The 26,843-nt window shown below is 31.7% G+C and overlaps 2 protein-coding genes across 2 annotated transcripts in view; one reads left to right on the top strand and one right to left on the bottom strand.

The window, feature by feature from the left end:
- Nucleotides 1-1,448: 1,448 nt before the first annotated feature.
- Nucleotides 1,449-24,777, bottom strand: LOC111421683 (uncharacterized). The gene is made up of 27 exons (XM_023054862.2): nucleotides 24,580-24,777; nucleotides 20,343-20,553; nucleotides 20,160-20,288; nucleotides 19,953-20,106; nucleotides 18,504-18,644; nucleotides 18,325-18,446; nucleotides 18,095-18,273; nucleotides 17,840-18,017; nucleotides 13,915-14,445; nucleotides 13,668-13,865; nucleotides 13,055-13,620; nucleotides 12,724-13,002; nucleotides 12,451-12,673; nucleotides 12,268-12,399; nucleotides 12,017-12,223; nucleotides 11,792-11,955; nucleotides 6,713-6,895; nucleotides 4,504-4,773; nucleotides 4,301-4,452; nucleotides 3,962-4,247; nucleotides 3,416-3,911; nucleotides 3,042-3,364; nucleotides 2,683-2,990; nucleotides 2,395-2,630; nucleotides 1,953-2,342; nucleotides 1,705-1,901; nucleotides 1,449-1,648 (listed from the first exon to the last, which is right to left on the bottom strand). Exons 2-27 carry the CDS (start codon nucleotides 20,457-20,459, stop codon nucleotides 1,531-1,533), a joined length of 6,279 nt encoding a protein of 2,092 aa, XP_022910630.2. The 5' UTR covers nucleotides 20,460-20,553; nucleotides 24,580-24,777; the 3' UTR covers nucleotides 1,449-1,530.
- A 263-nt stretch (nucleotides 24,778-25,040) lies between these two features.
- LOC111421693 (par-3 family cell polarity regulator) overlaps nucleotides 25,041-26,843 on the top strand; it is a 43,891-nt gene continuing 42,088 nt past the window's right edge. Inside the window, exon 1 of the mRNA XM_071201253.1 lies at nucleotides 25,041-25,187. Within this exon, the coding sequence (XP_071057354.1) occupies nucleotides 25,068-25,187 (120 nt within the window). The 5' untranslated portion in view covers nucleotides 25,041-25,067. The remainder of the gene's footprint in view (nucleotides 25,188-26,843) is intronic.

Raw genomic sequence — 26,843 nt, 5'->3', positions numbered from 1 at the left:
TTCATATGGTTATACACTAGGTCGCACTAGGTATTCATGACACACTAGGTTAAATATCGATATTTGTGTGCATTTTTCAATAAACCCTAATTATTTCCCAAACTATAAATGTTAGGTATAGGACATATGGGGTATAAAAGATGTAAAATGAGACACCGAAGACGACTAAGTGATAAAATATGGGGGGTGCCATTTAAAGAAATGAAGTTATGGTACTTCCAAGTTTCGAAAAGGTAACGTGCCATAGCAAAGCGACCAAACGTTCTAGACAGCCATACTCGGCACCAAAAGATACTCCATCGTGTTGCTTAAGCATGTTCTGAATCCTAAATTGATACCCCAAAAATCGAGTGTTCTCTGATTTTTTGAACAAATGTCTGCTGGAGCAGATTTTTCTAGAAAAATTCGAATAACTTGAGAATGGCCGAATCAAATTGCAAAAAGTAAAGTCATTCATAAACCTTGAAAACTGACAAATCCAAATATGTAAAAATATACAGGTTGTTCCATTTAAAAAAATAAAGTATGTGGCGACTTCTGGTATAACCGAAAGTGTTAGATATTTGAAAATGTTTTATTTTTTTTAATTGATAATACTTAAATCTGAATTTTCAAATTTGTATTTTGGCCATAACCCTGTAAAGTTCTAATGGACTGTCGTCGTGGACGACCCTGTATAAGATTGTTGTTACATGAATAAGTTTTTCTAAAAAGAAAGATACGTTATTCTTGACATAAGAAACTTATTCTCGATACGAAAATGGGATTGTTGACGAAACAGTAAGATACTCGTTGATTGATTTACTTTCACTAAAAATTCGTTTTCTTAAGAATCAAGAATATTTGTATTCTTGCTTTGAGAATATGTGGTTTTTCTTCACTTAACAAAACGATCTTCTTGTGGATATACAAGAATATGATAAGCTTGTGCCAAGAGTAATAATCTTCGTTCAAGAATATATTTCCCTCAGTGTATGCTTTTCTAATTTCCCTAACTTCCGAAATTCTTCTTTACTAGAACTTCCGTTGCAAGCGATAAAAACTTCCTACTTCTTGAACTTCCGCTGATTGAAACTTTCTTCCAATCAACCCCAGCTTGTTGGTAATCTTGTGTTTACCTCGTTCAAACCTATTTTAAAAATAAATTAACGATAACCGTTAAATTTTCTCCAATTGCATGTATTATTAAAAAAGTTCTTCCCAGAACTTCTTGCATATCTTCATATTTGAAATCTTTCGATTTATGTCCCATCCTTATCGTCAAACGATATACTCCTATCATGGATAAGCATAATGATGAAATTAATACCCGGCTCCTCCACCAGAAAATTCCGTGATCATTAAGACATTTGATGATTATAAGAAAATTAAATAATCTTGATTAAATATTCTGATATAAAAAGTTATTAGAAATAATTAATTTGATATAAAATATGTTACAATCATCATAGAATAGAAAATATTTTATTTTCTTGAGATTTTGAATTCAACATTTTTATAATAAATATTAAATATGTACGTGTAAATAAATTAGTTTGAAGAAACTGTATCAGTTGATTGAATTGATTCTGAATAATCATCTTGATCTTGATGTTCTTTTCGATCGCGGAATGAAAATTTGAATAGATCTTCTTCAGATTCGCTTTGCCTAATTCATTAAAAAAATTAAAACTAAATCTAATATTAACAGTAATAATTTCTTACATCATAACTTTCTTTCCTTTCGTTGTGGTTACAGCAGCTGGTATTAACAAATTTAAATTTGAGTATATCTCAAATTTCGAAGCTGGATAAAATGTTAATAACGGAGAAATATCTTCGTATTTTAAATATAGGATAACACAAACTGAGTTTGCTATGTATGTGTGAGTGTGTGGAGTATTTGGGAATAATCCTTGTATCTAAAGAATAAAGCAAATTAAAAATAAAATTATTAAGTTTGGGTTTAGTACAATTCCGAATGAATCGAATTCGCTTAATTGATCCACGTGTAATTCTTCGCTGGGGGTTATCGAGTAGACATTTACGGTTCCTTTATGAACAAAATACATTGTGTTGTTGATGTCTTCTTGTCGGCAAATTACGTCATCGAGGAAAAAGTATTCCATTTTGATTTTTGCAATTAATTGTCTTAAAAAGTCTCGGTGGCAATCCGCGAAAAAAACGTTTTCAAAAATGTGTTTTCCGTAAGCGTATTGTTTTACTTCTTCTAATAAAAACTTTGGCATTATTCTTAAGTAAGTTGGGACTTGATCTCCGTGCTCAACCAACCAGAGGTAGATACAATATCGTTTCATGTTTTGCAAAAATGGAAATGATACGGAACCATTTTCTAAATAAGTCTAAGAAACGGAAGAAGAATTTTAATTATTAAGTGAAGTGTTTTAAAGTTACTTTAAAGATTGCCAATTCAAAGCTGTATTCGGCAAAATCCATGTTGCTGTTTCTAACTAAAGCTATGATATCGCCCAAAATGCTACCCATTAAATATTGTCCCACTATCACCAATATCGAGCATAGAAGCATTGCTATTACACCGGATGTTGGAACTCTATTTCGGAATCCTGTGCTACTTAATATTGATAACGTGAAATAAATGCTACAAATGTATGGTACATCGCAAGAGTACTCTAAAAAAATATTATTTAAACAAATTATTTTTTTATAAAAAATCATATTAACTCTCTCTGTTGTTAACCCAACTAGTTTTAAAACATCTTTGAAACGGGCATGCTTTAAAATACCAAAAGCATGCAAAAACGTGCACCATAAATATAACAGTAAGAGATAATCTCAATAATCGGAGTACAATAACTTTAGCTCCGAACGCATTTGATCTATCAAAACCATAATAAACATTTCCAATCCTCAACAATCTGTAAATACCGATAAGATTTCTGATATGATACGAATTTTTAAACGCAAATCCAATTAGGTCATAAGGCGGTGTTGTAAAGATATCCACATAAAATCTTCTAAGTTTTAAATTACTACAAAAAATTAAATTTGATTTAATTTATTTCACTTAACTATTAACATACTGCATAAAAATTCTTCGCTTTTTAGTAATAAGTTTACCCGTTTTATCTTTGTAAGGTGTAATCATAGTAAACACCACGGTTACAACATGATAAATATCCAAAATATAAATAATATAAAAGAAATTGAATGGAGTTAAGAATGCGACTTGATAAGACACCAACCAACAACAAATAATCGAAGTAATAACATCAAAAAGTATACCGCACGTCGAGTGTCTCGCCCCATATAAAAACGATTCAAAAGGAGTAAAATCATCAATGTGAACTTCATCGACTAACTCTTCGAAACTAACACTTTCATCGCGTATACCACCCACATAAGACTAAATCAAAATGATTAATTAAATCGATTAAAAATTTCATAAAAATGTTACCATATTCTCCAAAAGTAAATAATGTTGCAACTTTGCTTGGATGTGTTCAAAATTCGCTAAGATATTGTACATATCTAAAGTATTCAGCACCAATAAATCAACTAAAGTCGTCGAACAAACCGTTATCATACTTCTAGTGGAGGGTATTTTATCTAAATTCCCAAACATGCTCCCTTGGTGTAAAGTTTCAACAATTGCGCCATCAGGACCCAAAACTTGCGCCTCCCCTTTATGAATAATAAACACGTTATCAACGATATCGTTAACCCGAAAAATAAACGCTTCTTTCCTCCGATAAACTTCATTCAACGCCAACCCAAAATGTCTAAAGAATGAGTCGTTGGCTTCGTAAAAAATAGGAATTTTCGCCAACGTGTTTCTATACAAAAAACTAACAACATCCATTTTTAACGGAACATGTAATATACCAAAAATATTCTTAGGCGTCTCACCCCGATTAATAAACCAAACGTAATTATAATGTTCGATTATTTTGCTAAAAAAAAAAATAATTTAAATTAAAACTAAATTATTAGTAATAATTACTTTTGTAGTTCTTTAGGAACCGTTTCATTTTTCATATATTTCGATAAATGCGCCAAATTACTTCGATGTTGAGTGAGTTTATGAGTGAGGATAAAACGATTATGTGCAACATGAACCGTAACGTAAAGTTTTAATAAATAACCAATCATAACGCAAAATATAAAAAATACACTCTCCTTTACGGTTGTAGGACGTAAAAGATTAAAATTTGAACCCAGCAGCGTTAATAACGACATGTAATATGAAAATGCAAAAAACGTAAGTGGATCGTTAAAATTTAAATGTTCTAAAAAAAAAATAAATTATATTCAAATAAAATTAATTCGAATTAAAACTTACCTAATCCACTAACACTTTGAAGCCAACTAAATTTAGATCTTTGCATACTCATTTGGCCATTTACATTAATCTCTTCGCCGGAAAGGCAAATTAAAATGCATGCAAAAAAGTTTGCTATAACTAAAGTAAATGGGATCGTTTTAAGAATGGTTCTAAAAAGATTTTGGATATTATTGTAACTATGCAATAAAGTAATTTATTACATATAAAGCGGATCTCTTCTATAAATGCGAGTTCCACCGGTTGCAAACGCATTCGGATAACGATACATTTGAATCATAACGTTGAAATGAAGGTACGTTTCGACCATAACATTTCTGGTATTTGTTAAAAATAATACTAGCCAAGATAATGGGAAAACGCTCATAATATCCAAAGCGAATGAATGTGAGAAGTAATTGGCAGCTGTCTTTTTTGGATGGGTTACTAAAAGTCCGTATTTGTTGTAGTAACCGACATGCATTTTTAAATAACTAAAAATAAAAAACAAGCTTAATTTTTTTATGCAAGATGTAACAGGTTTGAACTATTAAACTGATACTATTAAACAAAGTACCAATAAGATATGAATATCAGAATTGACTATTCCAAGTTTTTTGCAAAGAAAAATTTCCTAGATTCGAAGCATTAATTTTCTATATTTGGGAATACAGAGTTATCATGGTTATGTGATTTGTTTTTCTCGATGAGGTAACTGGATCCGATTGATGGCACTCGAACATAACTACACCTAGGGCAAGCCAACAACCCGCTTTGTCAGAAAGATAACATCTTGCAGTATTAACGGAGCTTTCAAATAAAGTATCGTTAAATTAACACCCTCAAAGGAGAAGATGTCAATTTATTGTTCCACAATTGCTCAACTTTTTTACTTTTACTGCCTGCTATGCTGATGATCTTAGTATCATTGACAGAGCAAAACATGTTGGAGTAATACTTGACAGGTAGCACTGATTATAAGTGAGAACAGATAGAGTATGTCAATAAACCACAAAAAGATAAAGTTGATTCTTTTTGCACAGCGGCGAAAAGTCGGTTACCGGAAAATCACTGATCTTGTCATAACAACTTAAACGTCTGGATATTACAGACACAGACACGTTCTGCAGAGCTGTCTAGTTCGTTTAATCGAAAACATTGATGCTGCAACTGCTAATTGTACTTCCACCCGACATCTTTCTCAAAAAATGAAGATCAGAATTGTGCAAGGAATGTTACACAGAGACCTGGTTCTGAAAGCTTAAAAAGTCCAATCGGTTTAAGAATTGAAGCAGTTGACCATATTCGCGTTTCCGCTTCTCTAATTTATCTAGGCAACTATTGATTGAAAGATAAGCATCTTTACCACAAAATCATCTTTTCAAAACAAGCAAAATTGATTCATTTGGGGTATATAAAACCCACATGTGATAATTGTGAAGATCAAAATGAGTGATTGTTTGGTGTAGAATCTAACAGTACTGCTACATCCATTGTAATTTTGTAGCCCATTACGGGTTGGTTACCTGCACTCTACGTCACACTATTTGCCACGCCCAGTTAACTGTCATTGCGTTCTATACCTTTGCTGTTTTTTTAGAGGTTATATGATAGACGTTAATACCTCTAAAAAAATAAAACTTCAAAAATAATATGAATACGTCTACGATAAACGACACAATCTCTAAAAATACACAGCAAACGCATAGAACATAATAACAGCTGATTTTGCGTGGCAAATGGTGTGACGTAGTGTGCGAGCACGTTGTCACAACATGGATGTAGCAGTCCTGTTAGATTCTACAGTCCTTGATCTAAAGGCATCATAGGGTCATTTTTCTATAAAGGAAAAAAATGAAGATTTAGCCGATATTTGATTTCAATTGGAACGTCAATAGAAATATGGACATTTGGTTAAATTGAATATTATATTTTTTAATAAGTTATGTTTATTAAAAATAGTTGAGAAACCAGGAGATATCAAAAATTTTGAATGAGAAGCCAACATGTGATATCTGTGTTGTTATAGTTACGGCTGCTTCTGAAATAATCTCAACTGAAACGTCATTATTTAGTTACATTGATCTATCTTACACTAGGTGTTCAAAATTTTAAATGGAACATCATTGCCACCGTGATGACAATTTGATATTCATCTGGGATTATTTAATGATATAGTGCTTAATTAATTGCTCAACACTCAACAATTATAGACTGATACGGTAAGTAGTAATTTTACAAAAATTAATTGAAAAGATGATTTGAGTTTCATTCGAAGAACTTAATATAGAACATATAACATAACAATGACTACTTGTGTATTATTGATTCGTTTTTGGCTTATTATCTTTGAATTTCACAGCTTCAATAATACTCAATGATCTATTCAAACCTGTTACACTATGTTAATGGGATCAAAGAAGTCTTACTTACATATCGAAAAATGAAATAGCAATTAAAATATATAAAAGGTAAGCCCCGTATGGAAAGTAAACCGTATGAATAAAAAATGTTGGGCCTATGAGAGAAAGTATAACCGCTGAAATTGCTCTAAATAGTTCCCAATTTTTATGAAATGGTCCATTTGGGTTAATCGTTCGTTTCAATAAAATATATCTAAAAAATAAATATTAATAAAATTTATTTATACAGGGTGTCTCAACGAGACCGGTCATTAGACGTTTCTGGGGTTCTGACACAAATAAAAATTTGAGAATTCAGACTTAAGTATTATCAATTATGATCTCTTCGTCTAAAATATTTTCAGATTTCTTGCACTTCCGGTTATACCGGAAGTCGCCACTAACTTTATTTTTTTAAATGGAACATCCTGTATATTTTTACATATTTGGATTTGTCTATTTTCAAGGTTTATAAATAACTTTACTTTTTGCAATTTGAACCAGCAATTCTCGAGTTATTCGAATTTTTCTAGAAAAATCTGCTCCAGCAGACATTTGTTCAAAAAATCAGAAAACACTCAATTTTTGGGATATCAATTTAGGATTGAGAACATGCTTAAGCAACATGATGGAGTATGTTTTGGTGCCGAGAACTGCGGTCTAGAACGTTTGGTCACTTTACTATGGCACGTTAACTTTTCAAAATTTGAAAGTACCATAACTTCATTTTTTTAAATGGCACCCCCCATATTTTATTTCTTAGTCGTCTTCGGTGTCTCATTCTACATCTTTTATATCGCATATGTCCCATACCTAATATTAATAGTTTGGGAGATAATTAGGGTTTTTTGAAAAATGCACACATCATATGGATATTTAGCCTAGTGTGCCATGAAAAACAAGCCTTCTCAATGAGTTCTTGTAAAAGACTCACTTGTTTACGTCACTTGATGCATGTGAGCTAATAATTATCTGTTATGTCCCTTAATATTAGTACTGAAACGAGTTAAAATCGATAACAATAACGAAAGTAATATTTACACAAATCAAGAAATTCTTAATTTATTTTTTTTGCATGAAAAGCGCGACAAAGTTCGTAGTATGATTCCCAGATCTTCTTTGGCAGCTCGAATTGAGGTGTGGGACTGGGCTCGAAATAAGCCAAGGTATTCACCTCTTCCGTTGCATTATCTACTACATTTTTTGGACATTTTAACACGTGATTAATTCGTCCAAAATGCAAAAAATTTGTTTCTATTCTTCTAAATTTACCTTTTGTCATCGGAGATAAATGTGGATAATTTTCATTAAACATTCTGCAAGTTCTACTAAGAACTTTGTCGCACTTTTCGTGCACAAAAAATAAATTATGGATTTCTTCATTTGTATAAACATTATTTACGTTATTAATATCCATTTTAACTGGTTTTAGACTCACAAGCATCAAACAACCTAAATTAGACTTTGACGTTTATCAATAAGTCATTAAACATTTGTTTTCCATGGCACACTAGGTTAATATCGATATGATATGTGAGCATTTTTCAAAAAACCCTAATTATTACTCAAACTATTAATGTTAGGCATAGGACATATGGAATATAAAAGATGTAAAATGAGACGCCCAAGAAGACTAAGTAATAAAATATAGGGGGTGCCATTTAAAAAAATTAAATTATGGTACTTCCAAATTTTGAAAAGTTAACGTGCCATAGTAAAGTGACCAAACGTTCTAGACCGCAGTTCTCGGCACCAAAACATACTCCATCATGCTGTTTAAGCATGTTCTGAATCCTAAATTCATATCTTAAAAATTGAGTGTTCTATGATTTTTTGAACAAATGTCCGCTGGAGCAAATTTTTCTAGAAAAATTCGAATAACTCGAGAATTGCTGGTTCAAATTGCAAAAAGTAAAGTTATTTATAAACCTTCAAAACAGACAAATCCAAATATGTAAAAATATACAGGATGTTCCATTTAAAAGAATAAAGTAGGTGGCGACTTCCGGTATAACCGGAAGTGCTAGAAATCTGAAAATATTTGAGATGAAGAGAACGTAATTGATAATACTTAAGTCTGCATTCTCAAATTTTTTGTTTGGCCAGAACCCCAGAAACGTCTAATGACCGGTCTCGCTGAGACACCCTGTATAAGTACGGCTTTCACTGCCGGTATTTATTAAACTAAAACTAATACTAGTACTAGAACTAATAAAATAATGAATAAAGAAATAAATAAAATAATGCAGAAACAACATTATACGGCTTCTTGCTAGTACTTTGCTTTTGTTGCACTCTCTTTTGACAATGCTTTGCGACTGTTGGAACTGTCGTGTTTCTTAATGCGGCACTCGAGTTTGGCCAATGTAATACTTCCCGCAACTATATGATAGCCGATGGTCTCCCGCTCCCTTTAATGAAGTCAGTTCGTTTTTAGCTATCGGAAGCTAGCAAAACACCTTGCCAAGATACTGTCTCCTTTCACAGGTAAAACAGAATCATATGTCAGATTTTACACATTTTGTGGAATCAATCAGGAGCAGTGATGTTAAATTACCGTAATTTTTATTTTTCGTAATTTAGTGTGTTAATATACGACTTTTAATTACGAATTTTAATTACTGCGGTAATAAATCTGTATCGTAAAAACGTGTTATAATTTTATTTTTAAATATTAAATTAATAAAAAATTAATACTCCTATTATACCGGGTGTCCCTCAAAACTGGCTCACCCCCATATTTTTCTTTATTATTGGTGATATAAGAAAACCATTTGGAATGCATAGTTAGGTCGCTAAAACGGATTATTACGACATGAAATCATTCTTTTTGTACTTCCGGTTATACCGGATGTGAGTACTAATTTCGCTATTTTTTTAAATCTATAATTTTTTTTTTCTTCAGTTGGGTTGATAGTATAATTTCACATAACTTTTACTTGAAAAAATTTTCACGATCGCTTATAATTTTTGAAAAAAAATTATTTTCGTTATTTTATAACGTTTTAGTACCTTCGGAAAATGTATTACAACTTTTGACGCATAGTAGCTAGGTTAATAGTATAAACTACGTTATGTCCCTCTTGATTTGCTATTTCTCGAGCAGTGATTACTGCTATGCTTTAGTCAGTGGTTCTTTTTTAATAATGGTGTAAATTAACAGTTGTATTAAATTAGTTTTAAAAGAAAAACCCGATCAAACAATTAAGTTTAATTCAATTATTTTTTATTTTTTTCTTTATTTTTTGTTCTTTTACACTAAATGTTCTGTAGCTGATAGTAACTTACAATGTCCATTGTACATTATAATTTGGATTGTTTACTTTATTTTGGTTAAAACCTCTCAGATCACCTGACCTCACACCTTTAGATTCTTTTTATGGGGCAAAATCAAAAATGAGCTGTATAATACACCAGTATGGTCTCGTGAGGTATTGGAAAATAAATCGAATTAGAAATTGTATTACCTAAATATCTCCGCAGGAATAACGTCGAGTCGTTAGATCGACAATACGCAAGATACAATTATGTATGGGGGTGAGCCACTTTTGAGGGACACCCGGTATATATTATATTTTTATTTTAATATTAAATATGAACATAAATATACAAAAAATAAAATACAATTATGTTCTTATTTATCTAAATTGTTCTTTCTTCGAGCGAACTGTTATTTGAATTTTCTGCGGGTTTCTGTTTCGGACTCTGACAATGAGTAAAATGGAGCAAATGGAGGTGATGTTCTTTCGCCTATATTCAAATCTCGGTGGATAGTATATATTTTTGTACCAAGTGTTGAGACATCCTTGTCACATTCAAGACGTAAGATTATTCACAAAATTTACACTTGTATGTTTTTCCATTAGTTTTTATAAAAGCATCGACTATAATGATCACTTTTTAACAAAGTCACGACACGAGACACTAGGCACGACTAACTGCGTGCGTTGTGAGTCGGCGATACACGTGTTATAACTTGTTCGCTTTCTCACCATTCCACTTGGTTGATATGCCAAGTGTTGTAAAATACGATATTTACCGTAAAAAACTATAGTTTACTCAAAATAATATCGTTATTTACCAAGTAAATTACGGTAATTTATTGTAATTCATTGTGTAAATTACGGCAATTAATTTTTGGTATTTTACGATAAATTACGATAAATTAGTATGGTTATTTTTTGGTAATTTACAAGCTCACATCATTGATCAGGAATATGAAGTATGAATGAGGAATCTCTATTCACCAGAGTGCCAAAGATGCCGTGCATGGTCTTCCCCAGAAACTCATCTCAAAGAGCTTGTCGAAGTATGTTCCAAGGCTGCCTAGCATCGATATATTTTAGTTAAAAGGGAAAATTGCATGAGCAATACGAAGGATTAGCCATGGTATCACCTCTATCACCTGTTATCGCCATTTTTTACATGGATATTTTTAAAGAGGAAGTGTCTGTGGAAACCGAAGCTATGGCTCCGTTACGTGGCTGACACTTTTATGATCTGGAAACTCATCTGACTCCAAGAATTTCTAGACCTAAACGCACAACACTCCATGATTAAATTTATCATGGAAGCGGAAACTGCAAAATAGTTGCTATTCCTGGATGTATTGGTCACTAGCTGTATTATTCAAGCATTGTTCCAGCATGCAGATAGAGAACTTAAAGATAGAAGAAAGATTTCAACAAGATTTGATTCTGCAGAAGAACGGCTATACGATGAGGGACATAACCGAGCCACGCAAACAGAAAAAAGACTCGGCAAGTACTGCAGCAGCTGGTTTTATCTGCCTTTATTATGTTTCAGGTGTGACGGAGAGGATTGCGATGTGTCTGAGGAAGAATGATATCGTGGTGCAATACGGTACGGTCAGCAAAATAAAGAACGCTCTTCCGACACGTTGGCCAAACTGGACGTAAAATCGAGTACCGCATCAAACAACATGAGACTGAATAAAATCCAATAGTCTGCAGTCGCAGAGCATTGTCAAAAAGGTTAAGAGTATAGAGTTCGACAAAAGGAAACTACTAGCAAGTTAGTTCTAGTGATAGTGCTAGCGTTAATTCTAATTTTAGTTTCAAAATTTATTTATTTAAATGTTAAAAAGTACCTAAGAAAATTCCACTGTCCAACAAACCCTTTCCTATAATCGATATTTAAAGGATTCCTCTTCGGTTTTGGGACAACGTAAAAAGATCGAACTTCTTCCTCAACAGTTACACCCTTTGGTTTTTTTCGAGCTTCCCCAATACGACTAAAAATTCTTTCAACAGCCTTAAAATAATATAAAACTTTATATTAAATTTTTTTTAATCAACTTTTTATATATTCTTACCACATTATCTATGCTATCTAAAATTTCTTTAGCAAAATTTGGATGCAATTTAACCAAATCGTTAACATCTTCCAAAGCGAACTTTAAAAGCATACAATGTGTTTCAGTTCGTACTGTTATCAAACTTGGTAAACCGGCGAAAATTTCCATTGCATTAATAGTATCTCCGGGTGAAACGACTTTTTGAATCGATAATCCCTCTATAATCTTTAAAAAAATGATTTAGTTTATGGAATTTTAAGTTTTTTTACCCCGCAATATCCTTTGAGGACCATGTAGCAGTTTAAACAACTTTGTCCGGCGTAAATAACATATTCGTGAGGTGGTAAATAAAGTTCTGTGCAACGTGAAGCAACTGTATCTTGAAGTTGTGAATTAGTAAACTAAAAAAAAATAAATAAATTTTTTATTTAAATTAAAATTAAATAAATAACTTTAAATAAATCCATTTGTAATAAATATCCTTTATATCTTTCAACTTGATTTATAGCGTATAACTGAGCTGGGCAATCAAAATATAATTCTTTTACACTTTTTCCTTTATTAACTACCCAAACATTTTCGAAATAACGAATAACTCTTGATTTTAATTCATCGTGCATGTTCGTAAATGTCATGTATGCTTTAGCAACGTTTAAAAACTCCATAAATTCGACACTTAAAAAAATAAATTTGTGTATTTTTTTAAATCTATCTTTTTATCTTACGCTTCAATGTTCGATAAAGTTACACTGGCGACGTAATCGGCAAAAAAACACACTGAAATCACCGTTCCAACTACGGATACGATAATCATCGCTCCAATTTCTAACAAATTCCCAACAAAAGCCGTGGTAGTCCCACTTAAAACCATTAACATGTTCATGAAAGAGATCATATCGGGTTGTTTTCTTGGATCGTCGATATATTTTAAGTCATCTGTGTTAAGTTTTCGCGTCATCAATCTATACAAAGATTGAATCCAACTATCTTCATCACATTCGGTTCTAAAACAATTCGTTATTAACGAAAATCGAATTAATCGAATTAATTAATTACGCTTGAAAACACGTCACTAAATAATAAATACATCCGCAGAAATACCCAATATAGCTTAAATACAAAACATTCTTTACCGAACGTAAAATGGTAATGTTACTTTGAGTGTTCCGTTCTAATTCTTTAAATATATCATCAATTCTGTATAATTTAAGGAGTTTGTTTACGCATAAAATTTGGGCAATACGGTTAGCAGTTCCTTTTAAATTCGAAAAAGGTGCGATTAAATATAAAGGGATAGCGGCTAATACGTCTAAGGTGAATTTGGGTTTTTCGAGGCGATGCGCGACGATTTCCTCAACTGTTCTTATTATTTCAAATTTATTATCGATGGCGGTAAATAGTTGGATTACTATATCGAGGATATAGACTGCGGCAACTACATGTTCAGCTATAACCTTAAACTCCGGTTGGAAAGCAATTTGATATGGGTAAACAATCGAAACAAACACAACAAATCCTATCGTGATTGTATTCCAAATACTAATAAACACGGAATTTTGTTGGAAAATCCAAGGAAATGAAGTGCTTAAAAAGATTTCATCATAACTTTTTTGACTGTGCATCTAAAATTAAACAATAAATTTTAGCTTCATTTTAAAAGATTTTTTACCTTGCTATAAGTATATAACTTTTGTGGATCTTCAAAAGGAGATACACCTAATTGTACCGTTTCCACGCTACTTTTTATATGATCTTTGAACCCAGTTAAGACTTTTTTGCTCACAATACATCTCCATCTTCGAAACATTGTTCCAACATCCGTTTGTTTTTTTGTATTTTTCGCAATAATGGCTTTTTTAATTTTCATCTACATTTTATTTTATTACAAAAAGGTTAAAAATCTTTATAGAAATTACCTTAAAATTTGAATGAATTTTCGGACCAAGATTTAATTTCCTAAACTTGTATACATCTTTCCAAAAATCTTTCTTATTCAAAATATAAACCACCGAATACGATGCAATAATGACTTTAAATCGGGTCACGGTTCTTTGTAATAAATGAAACTGTCCCAAACAAGATCCTTTTCCCAAAGTGAGTAAAGAACTACTCCCATCTTCACCGGATAAGATGTCAATATTTCCTCTTGAAACGTAATAAACGTTTTCGCAAATTCTCGAGTAATCGTACAAAACGCAACCTTTATCTAACACTTCTACTTTAATATTTGCCGCAACAGCCCTTTTAAACGAATTCGTGGTATGTCTCAAAAAATAACATTTATTTAAGAAAACCCAAAACATTTCAAATTGGGTATCGACAAATAACGATCTCGGAATTATATCAAGCATTGATGATGTTTTTACGGCTCTATCAATCTCCCAAAAATCTTTGTAATATTTTAATAAAGTTTTGCGATGATCACGTTTTAAAAACTTTGTTTTACGCTTTAAAAAAATAAATACATTATTAAGAATTTGGGTTCGAAATTTAAATTTCTTCGCCCGAAAATATGGTATTTATTTTAATTATAAATTGAAATTAGAAAATTACAAATGTATTATTTAGTATGCTTGGTCGTCTAAATTTCCAATTAGAAACTTCTAGGATTTATAAAGGGGACTAAGTAGATAATATTTTGATTTGGAACCAAGGTCCCAGAGCCGTTTGAAAACAGGTTTGCTTAGTTACATGACGTAGGGTGCTTTCGTCGGATGAGGTAGTGTCAATTGACATCTCCTGCAGGTGGTGTCAGTCTCATTCACGTCTCTTTCAGTGTTAGAGCAACACGGTAGAGTACACGTTTGCAGAATACATCGACATGATTCTTCTGTATGGCGAAGCTAGAAACAATGGAAGAGGTCCAAGAGCAAAAAAAAAGCATCAACGAGTACACGAGCAATTGCGTGTGCAATGAATTTTGCTCCCTGCACCGTCTGGAATCTTCTGCATGAACAACAACTACGTGTGTGACGAACAAAGACTCTCTGTGAATCCTAAGAAGACAGAGTTGATACTTTTCACACGGATGAGGCATGTTGGCAAGCCCAGAATGCCATCCCTTGCTAATACTCCATTGGCATTGTCAAAAGAAGTTAAATATCTGGGCATCACGCTTGACAATAAAATGACATGGAGAGCCCACCTAGATAATAAAGTTAAAAAAGCGTGCGTTGCATTCGGTCAATGCCGGAGGGCTATAGGTAAGACAAGGGGTTTGTCACCCAAAAATGCCCTCTGGATTTACACGGCTGTAATCGGACCTATGCTTACATATGGTGCAGTAGTATGGTGGCCAAAGACCCTACAGTCTACATCTACTGCTGCACTTATTAAAGTACAGAAACTTGCGTGTTTGTATGTTACAGGTGCGCTGCGGACTACCCCCACTGCAGCCATGGAAAACATGTTAAACCTAACGCCACTTCATTTGTTCATCCAAGAGGTGGCATTGGTGACCATGATTCGACTGCGAGCAGCAGGAATTCTAATGGATGAGAGAAACAGTAAAAATGCCAATCTCTGGAACGAAATGGTGGAATACTCACCAATTCTGGATTGTGTAACGGACATTACACCCCTCCAACACATTTTTACGAAGAAATATCTCACCCACCCAAGTTCCACAGAAGTAGAGGTAAAAAACAGCCTTAAAATCTACACTGATGGTTCAAAGAGACGGGAAGGAGCTGGAGCCGAAGTCTTCTCGTACGATCTCCGACTACACGTATCTGAACCTCTAGGTAAAAGTACCACCGTCATACAGGCGGAATTAATCGCCATATAACTTGCCGCTGACGTTATTGTCAGATCCAACTTGGTAGGTAAGACTTTTACAATTTATACTGACAGTAGACAAGCCATTTTGGCCCTGAGTAGAATAACAATTACTTCAGGACTTGTTATGGGTTGTCATCTGACATTGGAGGAGGCCACAGTGCATAACTATGTTATACTTCAATGGATAAAAGGACACTCGACTTGTTCAGGTAACAAGCACGCTGATAGGCTTGCCAAAAGGGCTGCCAAGCGAGCGCCATGTTCGCCTGAACCGATAATCGCTCTGTCCTTATCAACTCAGATTGAGATAATTAAAGATTTTACCCACAAAAAGTTTATGAACTGGGATATGGTTAAAGTCTGCCATCTGTCTAAGGAAGTATTACATTATCCTTCAGCAGAGGCAGCCTTGTCTTTCGTAAGGCTTGGTAGGAACGCTCGAGAGGAATGGCCGACAACAGATGGCATCAGGAACACACCTCTGAGCTGTATCCTAGCCTCCAGAAATTCCTTAGGCTGGTTGATGTAGCCGGAGAGAGTGTAGGAGGACGTACAAGGGGCCCGTTGGGGCCTAGGTGCTGTATGCGTAAGCATACCCTCCGCTTTCCTACATACATACATACAACAACTACATCCTTACCGCCTACAAAGGATGGATTGACAACTACCAGTCGATTTTGCACCACGCGTTGACTTCTGTACGTAGTTTCTGGACCGCTGCATCAGCGAGCCATTATTTCCACCGCGCATTCTCTTCACAGATGAATGTCATTTTACTTAGGCAGACGAAAACCCTCATGCTACACTTTTGCAACACAGATTTGGTATCAATGTGTGGATGGTCATGTGATTAGATCGTAGATTTTTCCATCCAGGCTAATGAGTCCCGTCTACTTGATCTTCCCACAACAAGTATTGGACGTGCTGTTGAATGCTATGAACGTCCGTGAAGACATGCAACCCCTTAGTTATCACTTCATGTTCGGGAATATCTAGATCAACGATTTGGACAAAGATGGGTCGAGGTGGTTCAATCGCATGGCCTCCACGATCACCGAATTTGACTGCACTAGACTTTTTCCTCTGTGGTAATATGAAGAGTTTGGTTTATGAGACTCCTGTAGAGACAGACATGGGTGACATGAGTTCTGGTCGGTGCACGACAGATTGCAGGCACACCAGGTATGATGGAGCGAGTTTACCAGAACATCATTCGTAGATACTTGCGACATTTTCGATTGATTTTCCATGATAAATAATTTCCACCAAATGACGATTGCACTCTTTAACAAATCTACAAACAACGACCAACCCCATTTTTTGAATAAATTGAACTAGCATAGTTCTTTTCAGTCGCATAAACGCAATATTTATTCAAGAAATTTCTATAACTTGAATGAGAAGAGGAAATTTAAAGTTTTTAGGCTTTTTACAACTTTTACCAAGTCAACAAGGATTTGGCTTCCTAAACCAAGATCGAGTTTTTGTTTTGATACGTCACAAGATGAAATTTTGAACCCGAATCTCACAAGATTTACTTTTATACACATTTTATGGAATATCTCCCATAATAAGGCACCATCTGCTTATTAATGGAAGAAAATTTGAAAAATTAAAAACGTCCATATCTTTTGTTTCAATCATTTCAAAGATTTACGAAACTATCATATTACCAGTTAATCTTTGATGATTACCACTGAATTCTTTTTATCTAAATGATCCTCTTATTACTCTTCAAATCCTACTTCTACGAAGTCTCACATATTTACAATATGAGGTTTTCACAAATATGTCCAAAAGTTTTGCAAAATAATAGCCAATCAATATCTCAATCAATCCAACCCAACCCAAGATATCTTTCTGGTTATTTTTTTAAATAATAAATGATAAACAGCAACATAGAACATTGCAACAAAAAGTTTCTTTAAATACAGTTGACGATTGATCGAATACTATATGCAAAACCATATTTTCGGACAAATAAAATAATGTTTCTGCCGTTACGAGTCAAAACCTAAACTATTTTTAAATTTAGAAATTTAACTTTAAAATTAATCTTACCAATTCTTCAGCCATCGATTGTCTTCGTGTCAACATTTTAAATTCAAGAGTTTTTCCATAAATAACAAAATTGCTTTGTTCAGCAGCTTTAAGACCGACAATCATAAACATAGATAAAAACATAGTAACAATCATAACTATATCTTCTTTGTAGTTTTTCAATGAAGATCCACCGTAACTTTTATATTAACATAATATATTAGTTTCACTAAAAATGTTTTTGGACGAATAAAAAATTAAGAAGAAATTAATTACCCGACATGTGTTAATCCGCCCATAATGTAATAAAGACAAATCAAATAATTTTGCAACGGTGTTAATTGATATATTGGAATATGATTCTTGCTTTTGCCTACATTGATTAGATAAGCATGTACGCCATCGTTCCAATAACTACCCGGTCCTGCATATTTCATATCGCATACTTTTGTTTCCTTCAAAATGACATGATAAATTTTGTATTGCAATAAGAAGATTTTAATTACCTCTAAACATCCTAAATTCATCCAAATACATACTAACGTGTGTATTACGATTGTTAATATTAAAAGATTTTTCCCAAATATATTTCTAAGCTTCATTTGACCAGGAACTCTATGCATTAACCCTTTTTATAAAAAAGAACATAATCCAAGGTTTTTTTGATGAGTTAATTGATACTCACTCACATATAACCCCAATTTGTAGTATCTAAGTATGTACAACACAAGAAGTGTACTGTCAAGAATCAAAGATGTTTCAGAGAAAGCTTTTAATCCTAATATAATGACTATCAGTAAAGTTGTACTTTGAGTGATTAACAAACCTTAAAGAAATATACTTTTAAATTTGAAAAAAAATCGAAAAGTAACCGGAAACGTATTTATTAATCATTAAAATCTTTGTAAATAGATCTAGGCATATTATGGAAATGATTTTGTCGTTGTTTTGCACGCAGAAGTTTTCTAAAAATCTTCCTAAGGTGATTGAATAAGCAGATTGGTCTGCATAAGTTTGCAGAGCCAGATTTTTGTCTGCCCTCTTTTATTCCTGCATCGATCTGCGGTTCGTCTCGAAATCTTAAGGATTTTGCATTTTCATTATTGCAAACTTTATCAGATCGTGATTGCTTGTTGTCGCATTTACAATAACCCTCCCATTTATGGTTTTCTGGGTAGCTTTTCTATTTGCACGTGCTACAATTTTTCAATTCGCTACATCTTCAGCACCAATTCCTATATAAGTGTTTTCCGTAGTTGTATTTCATCTACTTACTGTAGTATTGATTATCAACAACAAATAAATTAGTTTTAGAAAGACACACATATACAATTTTCGTCAATAAATTGGTTTAACTACTTTTTATGTTTTTATATGTATATTTACTACTATGGTCATACGACCATAGTACTATTATTGACAAATTGCAAATCTTGCTACTGGTTTATCTTTAACATCTAGTTCTCTAGCTCTTGTACATTTATTCGTATTACGCTAATTTACTATTTGCTATGTCATTATTATGGCTATCTAGAATCTATAAGGGTTTATTACTGAACCTAATGGTCGACCGCCAATTTGCCCTGGGTCATAACAAAATCCAATAAAGTTAGTCAAATTGAACAGATACCTCTCTATTGAAAAAGAGTACTACTCTTCTTAACATTTGTACTTGCATGATACACCTCATCAGTGTCAAAAAGTAATAGTTCGGCAAATTTGTTAAAAATCATCAGTCCATATCTTATCGAGGATGAGGCAAAAAATAGGGTAGCTGTTATTTCAACCAGTATTCGTTGAATTAAAAGACACTTTTTCAGCAAGATGGGTTTATTTCTGATTTCTTTGCTAATTTATGGGTTGCTCCCTGTTTACCAATTAGTCATTTTTTTCGTTTTAATCTGACACCTTTTTTTTTACTTTTTTCTTTCTTTCTAGTGCCTTTTTGGCTTCTTTATTCACTTTCTAACTTTCATGTCTTTGCATCCTTTCATCTCCTTTTTCTAAATTCGTTCTAGTTACTGAGTTACACGATTAATAAATTAATCTAATGCGCAAATTTTTAATTCATATCTTAAGGATCATCTATCCGGTTACTTTAATGTGTTCTTAATCTTAGACATAAAATACTTACCAACACCAATGCATTCATAGGTAATTCGATGAACAGCGACTCTATTCCAATATTGATAAATAGTAATAAGAGAATCAGCAATAACAAGAACGTTGGAAAGACTTTTTAGTAAAACTACAAAAATTTCTTCATTAATATCAGGATCAAAAAATATCTAAAAAAAAATGTTTACAGAAAAAGCTTTATTTATTATTTTTATTAACTTACTTCATAAGAAATAAAAAAGCACAAAATATTATTAGCTAACAAAGTATAAAAGTGCCACGTTAACGAGTAATATAATAAAATAGCGTATTTCGCAAGCTCTTCCGATGTAAATAAAGGGGGATAAGATTTCTGAATAAAAAATAATAATTAATAAAGTAACAATTTTCTAAAATTTAAACTCACCTCACTAATTTGTAGGGACGTTTCTGATCCTCTGTATACTAAATTAGATTCTTGATTATATCTTCCCATGGGATCGTATAAAATATCATTGGTATTCGTTGTGTAAGCGGGATACATGTTGATAGAATGACAATGATTTTCTTTATGACAAGACTTTTTTTATATCAATAGATTTTTAAAAGTTTTTCGTAAAAATTTACCATGGTAATCTCTACAACATCAAAAGATTTAAACAATACCTAATAAATATATTAATAGTTTGTTATAATCTAATTTAAGATATACGTAAGTAACTAAGCTAAATGTAAAAAAAAACTTAAATAAATAATAAGGAAGAAGTCGATACATGGAAATAGTTTGTATATAACCAAGTAACTATGGAAACTATATATACTGTTGAAAACTCGATTTAATACTCCACTTGATTGCAGAACAAAATGGAACTGCGGTTTCATTTGGTGGTGTTACGCAATATTTTAAACAATTTCACAAAACACCTCAATATTTAATTTTAATTTTAAATTAATAAACTTTCTCTGCAAAATATGGCGAAAATATCTCCAATGTTTGGTAAGTAAATGATATTTAAATGGGACTTATTACTATTTTATACAAAAATAAGGTTTGCACCTTTCCACTTCAATCCAAGAAGATGAAAAGTATGTTAAATAAATCTAATTTATGAAAAAATTAACATTTTCTTTTTTGTAGTGATTTTAATTCGTGGCGAATTGTTAGAAATGATCCATATTTATGTAAGGATGTTACAAAAGATGTCCTTCCAAAGGGTTATTATAGAAAAAATTATATGAAATCATCCACAAAGGTATATTTTGAAATTGTACGTTAAGTTGCCTAGGCAGACGTAGAAAGTTTTAATTTTCGCAGGTAACACCCACTGTTAGTCAAAAATCGAACGAAAAGAAAGTTATGAATTATTCTAATCTTTTATCTGAATTAGTTGTGCAACTATAACATTATTATATATTCGTTGTTTGATTCTTATAAGTAGTAACTAACTGTGATTTGATTACACAAGAATTAGCAAAAAAATAAGATTTTATCAATTCTTTTTTAAAATACGGTTAAGAGCACTTGTTAGAAATTTAAATGTTAATATTAGTAGTAATTAATTATTAAAAAATAGGGTGATTTAATCGAAATGAACTAAATAGAAGTTACCATATAGAAAAATTCATTTTAATTGGAATTTTTAATTTGTTTCTATTTTATCAAGATTAACATGTACCACATTTATAATAATTATAGCATATACATTTTGCATTTCTTTGTACATTTCACGCAAAGTTACATGAAAAAGGTAAAGTGCCACATCATTAAAGAAACTTTCTTGTTAAACTTTAATCCACCATTGATATCAAGGTTAAGAAGGAGTGCAACAATCGATAGCATTAAAGTTAAATGCAGTTTTAATTTTTTATCTCTGAGAATTAAAAAAAAAACCTTTTAATTAACTGCTAAAATTTACTCAAATATAAATTCAATCAAAATATTTATTTCAAACATTATTAAAGAGACATTTCCAACTTCAAGTTTGACAATGAAGTGTTAAGAGATTTTCAACCTCAAGCTTAACAGTAAACCATTATGATTGAAAATTAAATGTCAAAAATGACATTTATAATACAACTAATACAAATATGACAGCTATCAGTCAAGAATGACAGTTGAACATAATCTTTGACGTTTAATCTTAATCGTTCACAACAAAAAGTTAAGTTTGATACAATACTTATCGCAAATTACTTCTTAAAATGTCAAATTTGACGATTAATCTTTAAAATTAACACAAACGACAAAATATTTATGTATTTCAAACATTATTTAAAGAAACATTTCCAACCTCAAGTTTGACAATGAAGTATTAAGATTTAGAAATAAATGTCAATAATGACATTTCTAGTACGCATTCTTAAAAATGTGACATTTACCTGTCAAAATTACGGTTTGAACATCATCTTTGAGGTTTAATCTTAATGATTCACAAAAATGTCAAGTTTGATACAATACTTATCACAAATTACCTGTTAAAATGTCAAATTTGACATTTAATTTTTAAAATTAACACAAACGTCAAAATATTTATTTTAAACTTTAATAAAGAGACATTTCCAATCTCAAGTTTGACAATGAAGTGTTAAGATTTGGAAATAATGACATTTCTAGTACGCATTCTTAAAAATGTGACATTTACCTGTCAAAAATTACAGTTTGAACATCATCTTTGAGGTTTAGTCTTAATGATTCACAAAAAAACGTCAAGTTTGATACAATACTTATCACAAATTACATTTAAAATATCAAATTTGACATACATAACTTTTGAAATTAACACAAACGTCAAAATCTTTCTTTCAAACTTAAATAAACAAAAATTTTCAACCTCATATTTAACAATAAACGATTCATATTGAAAATTAAATGTCAAAAATGATATTTACAATACAACTAATAAAAATATGACAGTTTCCAGTCAAGAATGACAGTTTGAACATAATCTTTGACGTTTAATCTTAATGATTCACAACAAACAGTTGAGTTTGACATAATACTTATCACAAATTACTTCTTAAAATGTCAAATTTGACATTTAATCTTTAAAATTAACACAAACGTCAAAATATTTATTTCAAACGTTGTTAAAGAGACATTTCCAATCTCAAGTTTGACAATGAAGTGTTAAGATTTGGAAATAAATGTAAATAATGACATTTCTAGTACGCATTCTTAGAAATGTGACATTTACCTGTCAAAAATTACAGTTTGAACATCATCTTTGAGGTTTAGTCTTAATGATTCACAAAAAAACGTCAAGTTTGATACAATACTTATCACAAATTACATTTAAAATGTCAAATTTGACATATCCATAACTTTTGAAATTAACACAAACGTCACAATCTTTCTATCAAAATGACATTTATAATACAACTAATAAAAATACGACAGTTTATAGTCAAAAATGACAGTCAAATATAATCTTTGACGTATAATCTTAATGATTCACAACAAAAAGTTAAGTTTGATACAATACTTATCGTAAATTTCTTCTTAAAATGTAAAATTTGACATTTAATCTTTAAAATTAACACAAACGTCAAAATATGTATTTCAAACGTTGTTAAAGAGACATTTTTATCTCAAGTTTGACAATGAAGTGTTAAGATTTGGAAATAAATGTCAATAATGACATATCTAGTACACATTCTTAAAAATGTGACATTTACCCGCCAAAATTACAGTTTGAACATCATCTTTGAGATTTAATTTTAATGATTCATAATAAAACGCCAAGTTTGATACAATACTTATCACAAATTACATTTAAAATATCAAATTTGACATACATATAACTTTTAGAATTAACACAAACGTCAAAAGCTTTCTTTCAAACTTAAATAAACACAAATTTTTAACCTCAAGTTTAACAGTAAACCATTAATATTGAAAATTAAATGTTAATTAAAAATTAAACTAATAAAAATATGACATCTGTCAAAAGTGACAGTTTTCACATCATATTTGACACTTAATATTTATTTCTTTATAAAAATCTTCATTTCAAACTTAAATAGAGTGATATTGTAACCAAATAATTTTTAAAGATCAAGGTTTGTAGGATCAAACCTAAATAAATTAATTTTTTAAACATTAACGTTGGCAATTAACCTTGACAATTGATAATTAACCATAAAGATTAACAGTTTTCACATTAGTTTTGACATTTAATCTTGATAACTGACCTTAAATCAGTAATTTAAACGTTAAATAATTTTTTTTATGTATTTCGAATCATAATAATTACCAAAATGAATTTTTCTATGTTATCTTCGTTTTAATACACCCTGTATTATATCCTTATCAAATCCGTCCAAAAATATTTATAGAATAAAAGCTTAATTAGGTATATTAAAAAATAAATTTACTGTTTACTCAAGTAATAGTCTGTTTTATAGATTTTTTAGGCTATCGCTGTAACCTAAATAGATAATAATGTAACTGATATATGACAATTTATCGGTTTTGTTGAAGCAATTTATTATAGAATGTAGAATTTTGAAGCAATAAATTGTGAAATAAGTTTTTAATAAATTCCAAAATGTAATTATTAAATTTAATAAAAACTTAAAACTTAAATTAAAATAAATCATTATTAAGTTATTGGTTATTTGAATTTGGCGGGTTAACAGTTTAAAAGGAATCGAAGTTTCGTTACCTGTCCGATCCGGCGCTCCGATCGGTTAAATTCCTGGCATAGTTCAAGCGTTCACCGCTCAACGGCCTTGTCAGGTAGGCGCCGCGGTGGGGATAGGAACTCGTTTAAAATTTTTAGTCCGCAATTCGCCGAGAAATCGAAAGCACACGCGTTTCGAGTACGTTTTTCGTTCGCTTATTCGACGAACCCGGTCGTTTCGTACAACTCTTTTCACCGCGTCGACGATCACGTTCCCCAACAAACCAAACATGTTAGGAACTTTTCAAATTTCCGCGGCCAACTTCCGAGGCAGGTGTTCGCAGTAGCCATAGCAACGGTTCAAAGCGACACATACACACACCACCGTTTGCGTTCGCTCGGTGGCAGTTGCCTAGTTACAAGCAGCATGGCGTCAACGGTCGGCGGTTTTTCCGCCGAATAAACGCCGAAAAACGTTATTAATTTTATTTTTAAAAGAAGTTCAATAAAAAGACTACTTTCGATTAAGTATGAAGGTGACTGTGTGTTTTGCGAACGTGCGAGTTGTGGTCCCTTGCGGCGATGGTAACCTCTTGGTGAAGGATTTGATCAGGGAGGCTACGTTACGTTATAAAAAAGCCACCGGAAAGGTTAGTATTTGTTTATATTTTGTTTTGTTTTTGTTTCAGTTTGGCCGCTTACTATTTAAATGTTTATTTTGTTTGGGTTTCTCGCTCCAGTTAGAATGAATGTTAGAATTAATTTTTATGGGAATAATGCATAAATTAACGGAAAACCGGGCGTTTTAAATGACTCAGTTGATTGAATAAATACTACATTTAACAATTTCTCATAAATATTTATAATTAATTATAAATTGTAACTGAGGATTGCAATGTTTTATGAATTTAACTATTTTAGATAAACAATGATTCATTAAACTAGAACTAACACTAGCACCATCACTAGAACTAGAAACTTTCGTGTTAAGTTGTGCATTTTGTTGAAAAAATGTTTAACGTTTCGGATGGCATTGGTTGGAAAATTTCTAGGACTAGTGTTAGTTCTAGTGATGGTGCTAGTGTTAGTTCTAGTTTAGTTTAATTAACACCGGTCATTTTACAATTTTATTACACCATTTTATTATTTAAAAAAAAAAGTCCAAAATTTATCGATGCTTCTGCATTTTACGTGTAATAGCATTAAAATAATTTAATAGAAAAGATATAATAAAGATATTTCTCCTGATAATGATGTGGAAGAGTAGAAACCGGTATCGTTTTTTATTAGATATTTACGTAGTTTGGTGAATATTAATAAAATCTGTTGAGCCTTTACTTTCTGGATTAGCCCTTCAACCCATCGGCTGCAAAATAGACTTGGAGAGTGTTTTGCAAACAACTACTGTCTCAAAAATCTAATTTCATAGCATTGGAGTACAAATTCGATGGATGTTCGCAATATCGACGTTTTAAATGATTCAGTTGATTGAATAAATACTACATTTAACAATTTCTCATAAATATTTATAATTACGAGCCCTAACAACTATACAGGGTGATTCAAAAAACCGCTGACAGACTTCTAGAGCAGATAATACATCAAAAATTAAGATGAAAAGTCTTAATATACATGGAGTCACAAATGCCTCCTTAAGGAGATATAGCGGGTCAAAGTTTCTTTAAAATTAAACATTATCTGCAATAAAAAGCCCTTTTGAAAAATATTTTCAACTCCACTGCTGATTTTGTCAAACGTGCAGTATTTTCGTGTAAAGTGATCAATTATCTATCAATTGGTCTCTTACATAACTTTGATTGTGACTGATTATTGACATTCCCTTGATATATTCAATCCAGTTTCATTATTCCATTCAGCGGTAACATGTCTTAAAATATTTCTTCGTCCTTGTTTGCAGATTTTTACAAGTATTCTTTTATTTCTGTCAGAAACTAACTTTAGACGACCTGAACTTTTACCCTTTTTTTTCTAAAATTTGCCCAGTTTCTCCATAATGTTTAATTACTTTCCACACTGTGCTTTTAGGAATATTAAGTTCGTCTGCTTCTTTTCAGGTATTGTTTTAATGTGGCAATAATTTTTAATCACTAATTCACGGATTTTTGACTCTGTACAGATACGACGCACCATTTTAATGTATAACTACAGATTTACTCAACAGCAACAATATTTCAGGCTTTAGAACAAACCGGCAATTTAACATTTCATTTTACGTTATTTCCACAGTTCACTTATCTTAATTTGTTCCATTTTTATGGAAGGTACTTTGTATTGTCCCAATATTA

The sequence above is a fragment of the Onthophagus taurus genome, chromosome 1, assembly GCF_036711975.1.
Source record: "Onthophagus taurus isolate NC chromosome 1, IU_Otau_3.0, whole genome shotgun sequence".
NCBI classification, from domain to species: Eukaryota; Metazoa; Arthropoda; class Insecta; order Coleoptera; family Scarabaeidae; genus Onthophagus; species Onthophagus taurus.
The sequence above is the reverse complement of the archived record's forward strand: the minus strand, read 5'-3'. Positions and strand labels throughout refer to the sequence as shown.